This window comes from Rhinolophus ferrumequinum, chromosome 5 (genome assembly GCF_004115265.2).
Source record: "Rhinolophus ferrumequinum isolate MPI-CBG mRhiFer1 chromosome 5, mRhiFer1_v1.p, whole genome shotgun sequence".
Lineage (NCBI taxonomy): Eukaryota > Metazoa > Chordata > Mammalia > Chiroptera > Rhinolophidae > Rhinolophus > Rhinolophus ferrumequinum.
In genome coordinates, this window is record NC_046288.1 from 12,549,883 (window position 1) to 12,569,692 (window position 19,810).

At 42.8% G+C, this 19,810-nt stretch overlaps 1 protein-coding gene across 4 annotated transcripts in view; it reads left to right on the forward strand.

Moving 5' to 3' along the window:
* The first annotated feature begins 1,282 nt into the window (after nucleotides 1–1,282).
* Nucleotides 1,283–19,810, forward strand: part of BEND4 (BEN domain containing 4) — a 34,901-nt gene continuing 16,373 nt past the window's right edge. For all 4 annotated transcript variants that reach the window (XM_033106794.1, XM_033106792.1, XM_033106795.1 and 1 more), the window contains exons 1-3: nucleotides 1,283–1,902; nucleotides 9,630–10,196; nucleotides 19,634–19,725. In XM_033106794.1, coding sequence (XP_032962685.1) covers nucleotides 1,425–1,902; nucleotides 9,630–10,196; nucleotides 19,634–19,725 — 1,137 coding nt within the window. In that variant the 5' untranslated portion in view covers nucleotides 1,283–1,424. The remainder of the gene's footprint in view (nucleotides 1,903–9,629; nucleotides 10,197–19,633; nucleotides 19,726–19,810) is intronic.

Sequence of the window (19,810 nt, forward strand, 5' to 3'; positions counted from 1 at the left end):
CCAAGACTAAAAGGAAAGCTCTGAAAAGGAATGTAACTTCAGAGTGGCGAGATGAGGGTCATACATCAAGGAAGAAATAAACCCAGAATTCCAACCTGGAGAATGAAGATAGAAGGCTGGAAACCAAACCTGGGAGGGGAAGTGCTGGTATTGGAGTTGGCTTAGAGGAGGGGTGATTTGCTCTAAAAAGTGGCTGGGAGAAGCCAGGACACTCCTCTAGATTTGAGACATCTCTACCCCCAAAGGAATCCTCCTCCAAACCACAGAGGCGGTTCTCTCATTCAAACAACTAGTGAAATTGTGTGTCCTCCAGAAACCCTGGCCTGGTGGCCCCAGATACAGAGAGAAACTGGCCGGGCAATGCAGAGAGAGACCTCTCCAGCCACCTTGGTCCTACAAGTATATACTATATAATGACATTGTTTAAAGTGTCTAATCACCATCCCAAAGGGAGGTATCGGGTCATATTTCCCCAATAGCACAGAGTCTATCTGCTATGAGAAGTGAGGATTTGAATTCAAATGACCTGGATACATCTGTGCAGCTCTGCCATACACTCCCGAGTGTGTGGCTTTGAGCTATTTCCTCGAGAAGCCTCGGTTGTCTCATCTGTAGAATGGGGGAAATAAGATTCTGTTATGCACTCTTAGAGTTCCTAAAGGGAACTAATGAAACATTGTGGGAGTCCAACTCCCTGTGCGCTCTTATGATTAGCATGAGTCAAGACCTTCAACATCATCTTTTCGACGGTTGGGGGAGCAATTCCCAATCTTCAGAACTGGCTGTAATACCTGCCCCAGGCACGCACGCACGCACTCTAGCCACCCCGCCCCGTCCGTCCAGACTACCACCGGCCACGCCGTGCAAGTCTGAGAGTTTGGGGTCGAGTAGGGGGCGCCAGCAGCTCGTCTCAAAAGCTGGACGCCGCCAGTAGCAGAAGCCTCGACTCCACACCTGGGACCCCGAAGTCTCGCCCTGGGACCCCGAAGTCTCGCCCTGGAAAGAACCTCGCCCTCTTATCAGGTCGCCCTCTTTCCCCTTTCTTCCTTCCCTCTCCCCGTCGAAGGCGCACGCCCCGTGGGCCCCACCCCGCGGGCGGCAGCAGCCCCAGGCCCCGCCCCCGCCCCCATTATCATTAGCAGATATTACCCTAAACACTTGCTCTTGACTTCCCTTCTCCCTCCAGGCATTGGCGAGGCGGCCTGTCAATCAGCTCTCGGGCGGCAGCCCCCCGCGCGGGGGCTCAGCGATGCCAGGCTTAGCGACAGGCGGCAGTGACGGCGGCGGCGGCCACGGCACAGACACACACCCTCCCACTCGCGCGCATACGGGCAGAGCCGGCGGGCGGGCGGCGGAGGCATCCTCAGAGCCCGGCGCCCAGCTGGGAGGGGACGTGCGGCCGGGGACCGGCCCCGAGGCGCAGCATGGAGGAGGAAATGCAGCCGGCGGAGGAGGGGCCCAGCGTCCCCAAAATCTACAAGCAGCGCAGCCCCTACAGCGTCCTCAAGACGTTCCCCGGCAAGAGACCGGCGCTGGCCAAGCGCTACGAGAGACCCACCCTGGTGGAGCTGCCGCACGTCCGGCCGCCCCCGCCGCCCTTCGCGCCGCACGCCGCGGTCTCCATCAGCAGCAGCGAGCCGCCGCCGCCGCCGCCGCAGCAGTTCCAGGCGCAGAGCACCTACCCTTCCGGGCCCGGCCGGGCGGCCGCCACCGCCTCATCGTCGTCTCCGTCCGCCGCGTCCCAGGGCCACCTGAGGACTTCCGCGCCGCCGCCCGCGGCCCCCGCCGCCTCCTCGTCCTCGTCTTTCGCCGCCGTCGTCAGGTACGGCTCGGGCCCGGCGGCCGCCGCGGGCAGCAGCAGCAGCGCGGGCAGTGACGGCGCCAGCCTGGAGCTCAGCGCAGGTACCAACTCTTGGGCGCAACTTTCCTTCTCGCTCCGGCCGGAGGGAGGGGTGAAGACCCGGGAAGGGGAAGCTGGGGACCGCGGACACCCTCCCGCGTAATGGGCCTGGCTGGAGGGGCGTGAGAGGAGGGGGGCGCACACCTGGCGGAGGGAGAGTCGGGGCGTCTGAGCACATCCCGGAGGCCTCCCCAAGCGGGCAGCAACTTCTGGAGGATTCCGTGGCGCAGCCGCCGCATCCCGGGCTTCCGACGGCGCGCGCGCCTCCTAACAGGTGGCTCAGCCACCTGGATTCGGTTTGGCGCCCTCGAAGCGTTCGGGCGGGGACCGGGAAAGCAGCCCTGGCCCCGAGGTCGGGCGCGGCCCAGGAGTGGGGCCAGGCATCCTAGGGTGCGAGTCGCGGCCGCCCCCGGAGAAGCTGGAACTGCTCCTGCGGCTCTCGAGGACACCCTCCACTTATCCTCCGCTGCTTCACTTTTTTCCTTCCACTTCCCTTTAACTCCCTCTTAATTTGTTTTTCCTTCTTTCCAACGTTGCCTACTGTTCCCTCTTTTTCTCCTCCTCTGATGCACTCTCTGTCGCCGTGTACTCGGTTGGCTGTCGTCCGCGCGCCTTGCCTGTTCCTCTCTCTGGGCTCCTCTTTCCCCACCCACCCCAGAGTTCCAGCCTGGGGGTGTAAGACTCCTGGCTCCTCTGCACAAGCCACGCAATGGAACTGGCGCTCGCCCCTGCGGCAGACTTCGGGGAAGCAGACATCACACACACCCCCCCCAGCCCCGAGTACCCGGGCGCTTCAGGCCCTCCGCCCACAACCCCCCTTGCTGTATGTCGGGGTCCAGTGCCCCTGAGCCTCTGGGCCCAGCTCCCCTGAGCGTCTGGGCCCGGGCCTGCGGAAATGACTCGTGGGGCGCATCCACCCAGGGTACGAGATTCTTCTCCTATACCAGGAGCCTGCAGGAGGTCCCCTGGGGAAGGGCCAGCTCTCCTGCTCGGTTGCAAGGAGGGAGCTGGGCTGGTGGAAAGGCCAGAGCCTGGGGCCTGCGCTCAAGGGCGCTCTCTGCTCCGGGAGGACGCCCAGCCACGTTCATCCCGCTCTTCGCAACTTAAAGTTCCTGCTCAGGCTTATTATGACACTTTCAAACCCCCACCCCCAATTCTGCATATCAATGAATTCAAGACTATTTCAAATGAAAATATGAGCATTGTCTGTAAAAGTTATAGATACCTAAGCTAATGTTCTGTTATTTGTCAATGTTTTGACACATGAAGAATTGGTTTTGAGAAACAAAATCTAATTACAGGTTATAGTGAAGACGTGTTCTGTCACATCCCTCACAGATTTGGAGATGTTTGACGGCTTTGAGTGGGGTTCTTATGTGGGTGTCCTTATTGTTTATGGTGTATTTTATTTTTCAGTCGCTCTTGGCCCAATACTCTATTGTGTTTTTATAGTCATCCTTAGGTTACTCGTCTATTTCCATTTTCCTCTTTATTTTTCTTCTGTTTTTCTCCTCTTAAGAGGTTTGTATTCTTTCTGGGTTTGTGGTCTTCTTTTATACTACTTGTTCATGCCCATTTTTATTCCCAGCTCTGCTTTATCTTTCTATATTTTAAACTTGTTTCAGAAATTTGGCTCCTTTTCCCATTTTCTATATTTTGCTTACTCCTTTGCATAACCTTAGTTCCGCCATGTTCATTGGAGTTTTTCCCTCTCTTCTGCCCAGTTCAGTCTTTTATCTCACCTTGCTTTCTCTCTTCAGTCTTTGCTGACTTTCAGTCTTTTACTTCCCTTTATACACTATAAATCTGCCCCCCTCTCATTTCCATTTCTATACAAAGTTTTAACCTTGCTTTTACCTTCTTTTCTCTGCACCAGTCACTTGCTGTCCTGTCCATGGTCCTTCCTACTCTGGAAGTTTCCCTGCTGGTCATTATAAGTAGTTTGGGTTTTTCTTTTTTCCCTTCTCACCTTGTTCTGAATGTTTTCTTTCAGTGTTTCTTTTAATGTCCTGTTTAGTTTACTTTGTCTTCTGTCCCCAAGTGGAAATCACATCACTGAATCTAAAGGAGTGAAAATGGGCTTGTTGATGCCCCTTAAGCTGCCTATATTTCTTATTTCTGTTTTCTGTCAAAGCTGTTTTGTTCAGGAGAGGTAAACTTGATAGCACCACGGGCAGGATGCCACATGCTTGTTGGAAAGGTGTGAATTAAATGGCAGGTGTCTTCCATGTGGTGATGAAAATGGTCTGGGGCAAAAAAAAGCTCATAGTACTAGACATCATGAATTGTGGTCATAATCATTGATGGACAAAGCCATCTCTTAACAGACAGTCATGTGAGTGGCCATCAGAGGGACAGTCACCTGAAGAGCTGATTGGCTCTTTGAGGAACTAGTGGTTCCACTTTGAACCAATGAGCACATGTGCATGGAGGGATGGCCACTTCAGCATACTGGGTGAGGGTGGGGGTGGTGATTTGCTTGTTACACTCACAAAAGTGTCTTTGCAATGTCTCAGGCCACCTAGTAAACTGAAAATAGTCAGAACATTGATGTAATTAAATGAGTCAAGGATAGAAGAAGAGAGATAACTGAGTGTCCAGAGTAAATGCAGTGAAAAGATGAAAGGGTTGAAGTGAATCTTATTTGCCATTAAGGGCCATAAACCATTGAGAAGAGAAATCTGTGATTAAGAATAGATTTTTTTCCAACATTCTTATAAAATCTCATCAAGAGTATGATTTTCCTTAAAAGAGGTAGTATACCATGGTTTTAAAAGCATATTTTTCCTCTGTGGGAGTCTTAGAGTTAAAACCCACGTAGATCTTGATATGCAGCCTAAATTTGGCGTCAGGAAATGGGAAATTGCATCTTTAAGCAGAGTACAATCAAAAATGAATTACAATAAATCCTATATAATTGCATAGGTCATTCTCTTTAATGAGATTTTATTAACCTGACTGTCAAGCTTTTGAGTCAGGCAGATATTTTATCTTCTTCAACTGATAAAAGTGTCAGCTATAAACCACCATATAAATATTCATAAATCTACACATCTGTGGCAGCCTATCAGCATCATTCTTTTGGACATTAAAAGCATTCTAATTACTTTCTGTCTAGCAGAGCTGAAATGCTGCCTGTTATAGTATGTGCTTGGCAGGCATGATTGCTTTTGTTTGCCATCACAAATAGCAGCATCCTATTTTATATACCGATGGTCCAGAAAATATTCAGGGATTGACTGAGCAGGATAAGTATTAGGAAGCACCATCTGGTTTTGATAGCACCAAGTATATTAACTCATCTGTTAATTTTTGACACATCATTGATTTATTTATTTAGAAAAATTGCATCCTGTTTTGCTGTGTTGATGTTTGCCATTATGAAAAAAAATGGGATGGCATTTTTTTAAAAAGATACATAGTTCATTGATTTAAGACAAGAATGATGCTTCCAAAGAGGCTTTCATTTTCTAACTTCTATTTTTTATATCGTGAAATCTTTTCTTTAAAAGAAGTTATATTAATGTCTTAAGGAAATTACCTATTTTGAACTAGCTGGAAATCCTTTGGGTACATATAATATATGGATACATGATAGTAGGTCACAAAAATTTTTTCTGCTCTGCATTTTTAATATTAATATATTTCACCCTTCGCTGGGCTAAAATCAAAAGGTTACCACTAATCTCAACTACTGTGATCGCCTTCATAGAAACAGAGTACTCTTGGGGATATGCTGCGATGGGCAAATTCCATTCAGGGCTTTACTTACAAAGAAGGACGTTTAAGTAGGGAGCCTGTGTTTGATTGCTGAGTTCCCATCCCTCTTCTTACTCATTTATCAGATTTAGGATGGATTAAACCACTTAAATTCAGAAGAATTTCTAGAAATGAATTTTTTTAATTAAAAAAAAAAATCATGGATTCAGATTTTAGAATCAGACTAGGCACAATTTGAAACATGGTATTATCTCCTCACAAACTGCACAATAAGACAAAATAAATTAGAACTGGTCATTTTAGAGTGCTTTGTGATTGTGATTTATTAACATTTCATGGTGTTTAATTTTAGTGAAGTTAGGGATGAAGTAAGTAGTTTTAAAGCCCCTTTATAAATTGTTGACTTTGTTCTTCCCTGTCATCCTCTGAATGGAGCAGTCTGTGACTACGGGGGGCGGGGGGGGAAACAGTTAAAAATTTTCAAAATACATATTCACACTTTGCTCAATTAAGAATCATGGATCAGTGGCCATTCAATTGTGTTCATATGAAAACAGAACTTTTCTCCATCTCTTAGCAATAATGGGCATCGCACAGTACTTGCATTTCTAATTATATTCTGTCTGGAAAGCTAAAGTATTGCCGGCTGCAATATGTATTAAGTGGAAAGATTTATTGTTTTCTATCAAGTGTAGTAGTAATATTTTTCATCACACTCTTCAATGTATTGATGTTAAAATACTATTCAAATATTTTAAGATACTGAAAAGAGGAGAAATTCAATTTTAAGGGTTATAGTTGCTGTTTTTGCATATATCCATTCTGAGAATGAAGCATTTTTTTAAAAAACTGCAGGAAAGAACTGCTTTATGATTTAGCTATTCTCTGATATTCTGAGTGCACTTCAATACATTATCTTCATAATGTAGGGTATTACATAATGATTTTTTCTCAGCATCTTATCAGTTTATCCTTCAATTAAGAAAACAAATCATACTTGTCCCTAAGTCAGATTTTTTTCCCTTAAAATCTATACCCTAATGTGATTTATCAACATGATTAAAACTACTGTGTGTTCTTTAGGACACTGAACAAATATATCAAGCAATTCTTTCTAGACAATTCTGTTTTAGCCTTTCCTTTCATATTTTGTTCCTTTCATCAAGGTTATGTTAACAGTGTATAGGCTGGAAATCAATTGGGACTATGCTGATTAAAATGCAAACAGTAAATACAACTTCAGGTCTAGAATGGGATTATAGGATTAAAATGAATGAAAACTGCTAGTGTGCTAGAATTGAAAATTCCCAATCAATATCATCCTTTGATTTTACTAATGAAAAGAAAAACCCCGAAGTAAAGAAATGAGATTGCAACATCTTAAATCTCTCCACTTATGTGACTAAACTGTTTACTGTCTTGTTTATTTGGTTTTGGTCATTGTAAAGAAATGGTACCCCAGTATTTGAGGCTTTTCCCCCATTAAGTTTTCCAGATTTAAATCATGAGTTCAGCTCTTCATTCCACCTAGCAGGGGGCAAAAGTCTCATCAATTCCAGTGTTGGGTGGGTGTGTAAAGGACACTTCCCAAATCCACATCCCTTTTTCTCCAAGGTAGTAAACGGACTTTATGTTGGCAACTTCTTCAGCCCATCAATCAATTCTCACCTGAAACTATAGCTGGCATCTGGTTCCTTCTTGAGCACTCAAAGTAGCTGTAAAATAACAGGCCTTTGCCTAATATTGGTGGGATTCGGGACAAGAGTACAAATGTAGACAAAGGCATGAATCACCTGACGAACTGTTAGAATACTTTCTGTCCATCTACCCTGACAAAGACACCTTCATACTAACCAGGTTTGACTTGGGAGTTTTCAGCCAGCCCATGGTCTTTTCTCCCCCAACCCCCAGCTTCCTCTTCCTCTAGGAGGGACCTCATACATACATATATGGGTACCCCAGTTCAAACTGCCAAGCTCTGGCACCATGGTCTGTCTTTGGGAGGATGGCTCAGGGAAAAGACCAGCACAGGCCCTCAAAGCAGTTTGAATTCCTGGGTCTTGGGTACCTCACCATGGGGAACGGAGGGCTGGAGGGGGAGGTCTGGGCCGGCGCCCTCCTGCCTCTGTCCAGGGCAGTACCACTTCCAAGAGTGAGGAAGTGCTCTGCCAAGAAGAAAATCCTGTGGCCTCTCAGCCTGCCTAGACCCAGCCAGTTTCTAGCATTCAAAATGCTAGAAACTAAGATCCTCTGTTGACAACAGTCCCTGGAGATATTCAGTAACTTTGTCTTGAGGTTCTATGCTGGCCCTGAAACTCCAGTGCACTCAGACCCACTGGCCTCATGGAATGTCTGTCTCTATTCCTTTCCTGAACCGACGAGCACTGACTTCTGTGTTCTGACTGGTCTTGTTTTTTTGTGTGTGTTTGTTTGTTTTGGGTTTTTTCCCCAGAGGGATTTAGGAATGGTAGCATTTTACAGATTTGGGATATGTGAACGGTGCTTCATGTATGCCAGGCGCTGCGCTCTGGGCTTTATGTATATATTCTTATTAAACGGTTGAAAAAGGAGACTTGGACCCCCACCCCTTAAGTACCTTAAGTAACTAAGTACCTTAGTTACTTCATTTAGGACTATTAAGAAAAAAGAACAATGTGGAGCAGGTAGTACTCTGTGGAGGTTTCTGAAGTGTGGTTTCATTGGTCCTACAACCTGGGTTTTCTGGAGAAACCAATTTCTAATCACAACTGTTCTGGTTCATGTTCCCATAAAAGCCCTTGAGGATCTCACCATTTTTCATTTTAAAAGTTGTGGTTTGTTTGTTTGTGTTCAGGGGAAAAAAAAACACATTTTTAGAGACAGCAAGTAGCTAGTTACATTTCTACCATATTTCAACCATAGTTATTGGCATCAAAAATCTACAATATGTTAGTTGACTTTATTCTAGGAGTGGGGAGGAAACGAGAGGCACCCTCACAGCACTCTAAGTCCTAAAAAGTATCTCTCTCTGTATTTATAAGACATCCATTCTGGGTGGTGGTCAGGAAAGAAGAGAATTCACCTTGTGACATTTACATTTGGGGTGAATTTTCAAGCCCCTCAGACTGCCAACATTAAATCACATTTTCACAATTAGGGGTTTGTTTTCTTTCTTTGTTTTTGCAGTGAATTGATTGCTTTATGTTTGCTTTTTGCTTTTCGCTGATTAACAGTTAATATGCTTTAGAATTCATGTATGTGAAGTAACTGGCATGCTATAGTACATGCCATTTGAGGAGATTTGGCAATCTAACGCGAGAGGCTTTAAGAAGAGGCACTACTGCTTTTCAGCTGACACTGATACAGATCAGCCTAAACATTGGCTTTGACAAGAAATCCAGCTTGGCAGGTAAATTAAAAGAATAGTGAACACAGGTACTGGATGACACATACAGGTTTCCTTTTGGTCTCGTCATCATCTGCTTTATAGGCCCACTCTTTTTTTTTTACCTTAGATGTTTAGTGAGCTCTTCAAAAAGACTTATCTGTCTTCTCTCGTTTGCATCTGGGAGCAACGTACTCTTGGCAGGGATTGTATCAGCTGATTAATAGCAAGGGCACAAGGGCACTCCAGAAATAGAAGTAATGATTGCTCTAAGCCCTCCTGTCAGTGAGGAATTGAGTCTGCAGTGGCTGGCTGGCTTCATTAAGGGAAAGGTATTAATGAAGCCAAAGGTGTGAGTGTAGACCTGTGCGGGCCATGTAAGGCCATAAAGAGGGAAATCTCTTATGTGGTGCCCAAAGCCACAGTCCAGCCATTTCCCAGCTGGGGATAACTCATCAGGCACCCCACCAGTCGCAGAACAACAAGAAGCTATGCATCGTATTAAAAGTGGATTCACCATGTCACCTCGATTTGTGGCAGAGTAGAAATACATATTTCTAACATTTGTGAGTGTCAAAATTGAGGACCTTGCTTCTCCCGTCTCGTTGGCTTTGGGTCTCTGACGTGTCTTCTTCTGTGTTTCAGAGAGTCGTATGATCTTGGATGCCTTTGCCCAGCAGTGCAGTCGAGTTCTTAGCCTCTTAAATTGCGGAGGAAAACTTCTGGACTCCAACCATTCTCAGTCCATGATTTCTTATGTAAAGCAGGAAGGCTCGAGTTACACCGAAAGACAGGAGCAGTGTCACATTGGGAAAGGGGTCCACAGCCAGACCTCAGACAATGTAGACGTAGAGATGCAATATATGCAAAGGAAACAACAGACTTCTGCCTTTTTGAGAGTTTTCACTGACTCCCTACAAAACTACCTGCTCTCGGGGAGCTTTCCAACGCCGAACACCTCCTCAGTCAGTGAGTATGGCCACCTGGCCGACATGGATCCTCTGTCAACCTCCCCCGTGCATACCCTAGGTGGCTGGACCTCCCCGGCAACGTCCGAATCCCACGGTCACCCGTCCTCTTCCACGCTGCCGGAGGAGGAAGAAGAGGAGGAGGACGAAGGCTACTGTCCTAGGTGCCAAGAGCTGGAGCAGGAGGTTATTTCACTGCAGCAAGAAAATGAAGAGCTCAGAAGGAAATTAGAGAACATCCCAGGTACGCTGCCATGTTATTTACACGCCAACTGCGCTTCCTTTCTGTCGTCTCATGTGTATGTATGTGTGCATGTATGCATGTATATATGGTTTTTGGGGTTTGGCCAGCCATGTAGAAAAGGTGGGAAAACAGGCATACACGGGGACCCTTAGCTTGCTAGTACCAGACAAATTTCAATATGAGCCACTAGCCTAGTCCTGGCTATGTTTAAGCCAGAGTCTTCTTGGGTATAGGCCTGAGGACCTATTTAATAGTCCTGTTAAAAGATGTCTCTGTCTACATCTGAAGGGTGTTTCCCTTCCTATCCTGCCAGTCATCCACCAGCCCAGCCAAATGTTTTAATCTAGTGTTTTCTACCTTTACATTTTACCAGCATCGATAATGGAAAAGCAACTGCAAAGGGAAGCTGAACTGAAATTGTTCTTTGTCTGTTAAACTTTACTTCAGTCATAGCATCCAATGCCTGTTGTTACAATTGCTTGCTTACTTGTAAATTGTTGTATTTGCTTCCCTATTAGACCTTAAGTTCTGGTGCTGTTTACCCATTATCTAACATAGGGATTGTTACAAAGTAGGTGCTGAGTAATAATTTATTAAAGGAATGAATTCTCTCTCCCAATCCTGGTTCCCATTTTCATTAGCAAAATTAACCAATCAAGGAGTTTGCTATACGAGTCAATCTCAGAAAATACAGTCCACCGGTGCTAAGTGAAGATGGGTCTCTAGACTTTGAATCCATTCCCACTGTCACCCACACTACAGACATGTCCACAATGACAAATTGGTGATACTCGAGTAAAATATTAAAATAAGTTATGCTGAATCAAAAAAAAAAAAAAAAAAGATGTTTCTATTGGTAGGAAAGCAATTCCTGTATGTGGTGCAGTAAGATTGAAATAGGCCAAAGTGCTGTGATCCTGAGCTTCCCTCAAAAAATGCCTGTTCGTTTAAAATGGCTTTTGTATTTTTAAAGACTTTGATATATGTGTTTTATTAACCAGCGCTAGATATTAAAATAAAATGACACCTTCAGTGACAGGACCCTACTAGTGCTGGACAAATGGTCTCTTCTATTCCATTGATTTCTCACTTTTCTTGACAAGTTTCAACATGTGTCATCTATTGTTACTATGTAAATGCCCCTTAACGTTAATAAGCAACTGTAAACTAAAAGGAATAGATGAAAAACAGACCAGTAATTAGGCTGATCCCAAACTATTTGTGCCCCTGGCTAAATAAGAGTCATTTCTTGACTCTTAGAGACACTAGATTTGCAGAGTAGAATATGGCAAGATATTCTTTGGGTTGCAAAGCCATTTTTTCAGTATTTGGAAAGGTACTGATTTTGCTTATATCTTTGAATTCATTACTACATGACTGTGGCTTACAAAAGATAGTAAGATCATTAGCTAGAACAATATCTTCAAACCTTTTTAATCATGCAGCCAATTGATAAAAAATTTTGAGCATGCATCCACCAATATGCACATTTATTGGTTAATTACACACTTTTCACTATACGAATATATTATGTTCAAAACAAAGCATACGTAGTAAATATAAATTTTTTAAGGCTGACACATCAATACAAATGGAATTTACATTCTTTTCCTAACTCGGTATCTTTGCACCATCTAGTTTGGCAACTGATCTGGAAAGAAGGAAATGTTGAAGGAAGGTACCCACTTGTTTGTTATTAGTAAACACAGAAAGCAAAAACAAGTGTTAAGAATTGCCAGATCAGAAATGTATTTTCGTTTCATCCTTTGATTTAAAAGAATTCGCCAGAGAGAATTTACACTGGCTTCCTACCTCCCTGCATAGACTTTTCTTGAAAAGTCAGAAAGTATTAAAAAATAAAATCATCCACAATCCCTTTACCACTATAAAAAAAAATTTAAAAAAAAATAAAAGAGTTCCCCAAATAGACCTAAGGTTTGCTTCAGAATATTTTGGAATTAGATTTAGTGCAGTTGTCTTATAGGGGAGAAGCAAGAGGTAAAAGCAAATCCATTCTCTTCTTTTGCGTTTGAGCCCTGGGGCTAGATTCCGAGTCACTGTGTCTTCCTTTCCAAGCCAGGCCTTCACTGACTGCCGGAGAAAGAGTGGGTAGAACCCAGAAAAATGCAACAGAACCAGAATGCTTGGTTTCTCCAAGTCAGAGCGATGTGGGTGCAGCTAACACCGTGTGAGATTTACCCCCCTCCAAGGGGTATTTTCTATTTTATTCCCCATTCCTCTTTTCATTAGGAAGGAAAATAGTGTGCTGGACACTGTTTTCAACCAACTACAGATACGTACTTACATCAACTATTCAGAACTGTGGATGGAGTTTTATTCGCATGCAAGGACAGGTGATACAAATGTAAAGGAGTATTGCTGAATTCCTAATCCTAACTGTTTGGCAAACCAGCTGTCCTTAGTAAGTCCTAAGCACATTTGGGGTTCAGTCCAGCTTCCTGAATCCGTACCAGATAAAGTGTCTGTGTTAGGGATAACTTATCACTCTGGCCTGCCACTGCTCGCTATCTTTCTCTATTTCCCAGAAAGACGAAAATGCTGCAATTTCTTGAGTCCTCTTGATGGTCAGATATGGAATGACACAGGCTAATTACTGTTAGTGTAAACATTTCAGCCCTGTTGATAATCTCCGTGAACTTGAACCACTAGCCATTTTACATGGGGAACCCATTATTGCTCTAATGGTCCATGCTGAAACCCAATTATATAGATGAAAATCAGTTTGTCGATTATGAATAGGAAAAAAAAATCAGTTTAAAATGCAGGAAATAACAGTTGATTTGGGATTACTTAACACATGTACTCACTACCTAGGGACACCGTAGAACTAACTAAGCATCAAGTTAAAAGTGTCACTTAGAAATGAAAACTTGAATCAAAAAGAGACATCACTGCCCTCCTGCCTTCACCTCCCAACCTCCATCTTTGGCTAAACAACAAATCAGAGTCTAGGTAATCACCCAAGAATCCACTTTTCACTCTATTAGCTATGCATTTTGAGGAGGAAAATCTGTTATTTTTAGATACCCCTTTAAAGGAAAATACAGCAAGTAATACTCTGGTTTTGCATATAACAAAACTATTTGCAAGCAGTAACTCTCCAGTATAATTTGGGATCGATTTTCCCCAAGTAGTGTCACCGCTTCCCAGTGGCCCCAGCAGGCCTGTGCTGTACTGGGGGTAGTCTGTTTCTACAAAAGGAGCTGGCGCTTTCTCCTGGTACAATCTACCTTTACAATGTGGGGTCACTTTTTTTTTTTACAGCCAAGCAGGATGGATGATTACAAAGGAGATAGGAGCACCCAGCAATTAGCAGATGAAATAAGGTTCACATGGAGATGGGGGCACCTGCCGCAGGTCAGAGCGAGACATTGTTCTGCAGTCACTTCTCTACCTCTCCAGAGTCATCTGTTGAGCAACTCTGCACTTGGGAACGCTGGAGGGCACTCAGCTCTACTTTTGGAGTACATTTTAAACATCAAAATCACCAGCGATAAGCACAAAAATGTGCAAAATGTGGCACTAAATAGACCATGAAAAGGACACTTGTTTATAATATGAGAGCTGAAATAAGGCAGAGCATTACCTTGTTCACCCTCAGCTGGGAATGTGTGCATCAGGCTGCTCAAATTTTTCAGTGATCTGCAAAAGACGGCAAAAGCCTCACGAATCTGGCTTTGATTGTTACAGATACATTGTAGAGAGTTGCCAAATTTGCACATTCGGAATCTGTGAGTAATGAAGATCGATTATACAAACTCAACAGGCTACAAATTAGAGAACTAACCTTGGATAATGCAGTTTTGAACCTATTAGTCCACAGTTGTCATTTTTTAAATAAGATTTTTTTAAAAAGAGAAATCAATAGTGTCAGTTTTTGGATAGTAGTAATTTTGCCAGAACAAAAAGCCCTTGGAGTAAATGCACTATAGATTTGCTGATAACCCTCCAGTGTTCTCAACCGCCTCCCAACTCGCAGGTGCCCAGAAGTGCCTGTGGGAAAATGCTCAGATCAACTTCCTGTCCTGAGAAACATACTGATCATATTTCAGGTGGGGTGTGTAAGGACAGTGAAGAGATGTAAATATGTTCTGAATAAAAACTTAGAGCAAATGATAGGAACAGAGAGGAATAAAGAACCGAGTTCCTTTACGTAGAATCTGGTAAAAGTCATCACAACTCTTGGCGATAGCTGTTGGCGAGGTTGAGGGAGATGGAACAACGTGAGGTGAAGAGAATGGATTTGGAGTCAAACCTGGGTTTGGATTTCTGCCCCTACTTGCTAGCTGTGATTTTTGGCAAATCGCTTACCCATTCGGAGCCTCCGTTTCCCCTTTCTGGAAACTGAAGTTAATACTACTACAGGAATGTTGGAATTAAGTAGCAACTGAGTGCCTACGAGGTCTTCTAGTAGGTACTCAATAAATGGGGACTTTAAGAAACAGAGAGGGAGACTGTTCTGTGCCTAGTAATACAGGAATCGTAAGTAGTTTTCATAGATCATAAGTGGTGTTCTTACCTTGTAAAGAGGTCACCATTCAGTTAGCTACCCAGGTTAAGAATCGCAGATCTATCCATAAAGCATGTCTTTCCCTTACTTCCAGTCATTCTCTCCTGTGGATTCTACCTCATACATATCCACCAGTTTGGAGCCCTCCTTTGCCCCACTGCTTTTATCGGGGCTTATCTCACAGCATGGGCTACTGCAGTAACCCCTCTTCCAGACACCTGGCTCTCCCCACTGAAAAGGCCCTGGTCACCCCCTGCCAAAAAAACCTCTGAAGGCTTTACGTGGTTTATGAAATAAAGAAATCCCAGCACCCTCGGTCTTTCACTGCGTGGATCTTTCCCTGTCCGTTTTTGTAGACTTGGCCCTTGGTTCCCACCATACACCAAGTTTTCCAACCCACTGGATAGTTAGTGATTTCTGAGCAGCCGTACACTTTTATGCCTCTGGTCTTCCCTCACTCCTGCTATTCCTTTCAATCCAAGGTCCTATTCGTCTCTCCACTTGAGAAACTCCTACTCATCCTTCAGGACCTAGTTCAGGTGATACTGTCTTCTGTAACAAACCTTTCTGTCAGTTCCCAGGCAAAGGAACCACGCTCCATATTATATCAAGCATATTTCTCTTGAAGTTGGTATCGGGAAGGTTTTACTTTTTGTGTATCTGTCTCTCCTCATGGCCTGATACAAGGAGAGACAGTCCAGGTAGGGCCCTTGAGGGCAGAGACTAAATCAAAGTCATCTTTGTAGCCCAATTCCTAACCCAGTGTCAGGTATGTGGCATTTACACGTTAGTTAAATTAAGCAGAGACAGAACCTTGTCTTTATCAAAAGCGTAACCGTGCATCTGCAGGCTGAGTGATACTTAAAGCCCATCATTTATTTCTAGATATTTACAGCTCAGGAGCTTATACTTCACAGAAATGATGCGACTAGGACACTTAAAGATGATACCAGCACACAGATGGCATGGGCATCTGAGGACAGTAAATACTAGGTTGGTGCAAAAGTAATCACGGTTTTTGCAATTATTTTCAACCTTTTAAACCACAATTTCTTTTGCACCAACTTAGTTATTTCAGTCTCCCTATAAAATTGTATGTGTTTGAGATAAATGGTTTGAGTATTAAAAACAGTTATATAGCAAGGTAAATTAGGCTTGAGGAATGAGAAGAGAAACTCTGACCAGGACTTTCAAGCAGTGATCAGCAGTGAAAATCAGGCCCTCTGAATATGGGCAAAAACAATTGGAACAGTTCCCTTGGAAGAACCTTAACAATCACTCAGACAATACAATCTCCAAGTCAGCAAGTCCATTAAGTGGCCTCTCCAAGGATTCACGAGGCTCCTAATCCTAAAATAACAATAGCTTACATTAGACAATATTTACTGGGTGCCTTCTGCTTTATATGTATTATTTCAGTTAATCTGCATGATAATTGTAATACTCCTATTTTACAGATGCGCGAACAGAGGCTAAGAGAGGTTAAGTAACTTGTCCAGGATCACACTGTTCGTAAAGGCCAGAGTCGATACATTAAGAAAAAAAATAGTTCCCAAGAATGACCCAAGGATCACTCCCCCGCCTTTTTTGTCAGTGCACTCATGGACTAGTATTATCTTAGAATGTCTTAAAGCCGCTGTCTGTGTGGATTTAACTAACTTATGCTGACGGAAACAAGCCATCCAGGCCAGAGGGCATCTTTGTTTGTGAGAGCAGCACATTCATGTAGATAGCTTAGATACCAGGTGGAGTATTTGCAACCCGTTCCTCTCAATTTTTACTTTGTTGATCTTCCTACCTTGCTGTTTTTCCTCACAGGTGTTTTATACTCTTTCCAGGATTGTCCGATACACATTGTAAAATGTTACTACATAGAGGAGGAAAAAAATGATAAATATCAATATCAGGATAGGTGCTAAGGACATTATCCTCCCTTCCCTTTAATAAGAAGTAACTACAGTTTGGGGTCCCTCATTTATTTTCTCATTAAACGTACTAGATACATCTGACTTCCTTTGGCAGAATGTGTAAGTGAATAAATGAAACCTGCCCAGTGGGTCTGAGGTGGTAGCTTCTCCATCAGCTAGAGTGACTTGCTTAAAATTCATAATTTGCAGGAGGAGACGTTAGATATAAAGGCCTTTGGGGCATAATCAGCTCTTTGAGAACCAACCCTGTAGATCTTTTTGCTGCCATAAGCCCGACCTCACTCTCTTTCCTTGGAGGCCAAAAGAGCAATGTCTGGCCTGGACTGCGCAAAACTCAGAGGGCCCAGGGCCGTGACTCTTCAGTTTTTTAACAATTGGCAGAGTACTGTGTTTCTCCGAAAATAAGACCTAGCCGGACCATCAGCTCTAATGCGTCTTTTGGAGCAAAAATTAATATAAGACCTGATCTTATTTTAATATAAGAACATGTATAATATAATACTGGGTATAATATAATATAAGGTGTAATATGTAATATACACCAGGTCTCATATTAATTTTTGCTCCAAAGACACATTAGAGCTGATGGTCCGGCTAGGTCTTATTTTCGGGGAAATACAGTATGAACCTTTTCTTCAGTCTTCTTGGCCTTCAGCCTTAACCCCAGATATCAACCTGGGCAACCTATTTGCCTTAAATAGCGCCCCCTGCAGGCAGTAAATACACCGGAAATGCCATTTTTCTCCCCACACGTTTGAGTCAGTGGGCCTTGCTGCTGGCTGTGCACTGCTGCCTAAGTGTTGGGGGTGTAGAGAATGGCAGCGTCGGCCTCTGAGCCATTCTCCTGAAGGGAGCGTACAGCAAAGGAAGGGGAGACAACAGTTGTATAGACATTCTTCAGACAGCTTTTAAATTATTACAATACATGCCCATGCAGACATCTTTTAAAACTGGTTTTTACAAGGATGGTAAAGGATAAAGGTAATAATTACCTTAAGTCTGCTACTAAAATATCACGATTAATTATTATTAACACTTCTGCTTATTTCTTTCCACTTTCTTCTCTATGTACGTAATTATGTTTGACATGATTAAAGTCATACCGAATACTGAGTTTTGTAAGCATTTTTGTGCTTCATTTAAACATTCTTTTCATAAATATCTTAATAACTAAAATATGGGTAAAAGATCAAAAGAAGTTTCATTCAAATCCTAATCAGTCAATGAGTGTTGACAAATTTTACCAAAACTTCCTAACTAAATCCAAAGTAATGCCTTGCACGTGTTACTTGGCAAAGCAGTGACGTATGTACAGTTGTGTTTGATTCTAACCACAAACTATGAGGACAAAGTCCTTCTATTGGGATCTTTTCACTAACTGTGGCCTCTGGGACCCCATTTAACTTCTGTATCTGTCTCCTCTCTTAGACTTAGAGACTTAGTCCTCGTTAGACAGGAGATTTAGACACAGATGTTAAATGGGGTCCCAGAGGCCACAGTTAGTGAAAACCAGAACTCAGATACAAACCTCTTTCCTGTCTCCATTAGCTTCTCAGGTCTTCTGCTTTTTTCCTGTAATTGGTGCCCATCGCAAGAAGATATCATTCTCACTATGGAATCAGTAAAGTGGGTTAGACTTTGAATAGGTTGGTGAAATTAGGGGTACTTACTTGACAGGTTTTATTTAACTTTGGTTTAATAAACATTTTAAACTTTGGTTTAACAAAAAGCCTACTTCAGAGTGATACAGGTATGCCTTCTTTTTGTTGATTTTTGTGGTTGTTGAGCAGAGCCTTCTCCAGTTTGAAGAATATATTTAAATGACTATTAAAGAGTGGCCTGTGACATAGGACTGCAAGACACTTGTCTGTAAGGATGGTTATTTAAGAAGATACTTTTTTGGCAAGAAGAAAAATTCCCTAACCTACTCCTACTTCCCATCATTCACATTCTTCAAAAAGATGTTGATGTAGTTTTTGATTTGTTGTCACAATGTGATATTGCCTAAAAAAACCAAAGCTGTTAACAGTGGATAAAGATGATAATTTCTGTTTGCCATCTTTGAAAAAAAGTTCTGAGAAAAAGTGAAGAAAGCTCACTGGTGATACTTTAAAATTGGGGCTCAGGTTAAATATTATTTTCTTTAATTGACAAAAACATCTTAAGAAAACATATAGCTAAGACAGATAGTGGCATCAATTTGTATAAATTAGGTTACTAACTAAGCTTTCAAGACATTTAAAAATAATTAGTTAATACTCCTGTAAGGGCTCTAATATAAATCTTTTTAAGATGTAGGAATTATTTATGCAGTGGCACAAAAAGTGTCAGGCTCTGTGTTGAATGACTAGCTGTTCAGTTTTATTGTAATTATTCATGATTCTATAAGACTAAGCCTCAAAAAAATAGTGCCACAATTAATGAAATGCATAATAACCAACTCTGAATTGGACCAAGTAAATTGAGTTTCTTAAAAGGAGAGAGAATGGGACACTTCCAGTAAGAACCATGTGGTCAAGTATATTCCTTTTGGGAAACAGGACTAAATCGCATGTCATTCTGGCTTACTCAAGAACTAGACATAAATCTGTCATTAAAAATGAGTATTTATTCTTGATTAAAAACTAGTCAAACATTAGTTTTCAGTGCTTTCATTTTAAAAACCATCATTGGTTACTAATGTTACAACTTGAGTCGGGGAAGACAAGACATGTCTCGTCTGTGAGTTGTTCACTGATCACTATTGTTGACCCAAATCCATCCTAGAGTAAGTTTGACTTGAAAGTTCTCCCCAAAACATAGCATCTGTTTTGTATTGGCAAACTGAAATAACTGTGGATGTCAAATGCAAGACTATTTCCTTTAGCAAGTCTTGTTTTTAGAAATTACAGCAAAAAATCTTTTTAGACTTCAAAGTGTTTTTTTTCTTCTTGTGACAGAAGAGCTCACGTGTAATCATTGCAATTTCTTCCCCCCAGTGCCCTGCCAGACTGTTTTAGATTACTTGAAGACAGTGCTGCAGCATCACAACCAACTCATGACCCCACAGCCAGCTGACCAGCCAACCGAGGTAGGTCTCTACTATAAAAAGATAGACGTTCCCTGTGGAATTTCCTGCAGATGAAGCATCTTAATGGCTTACCCATCTATACCGG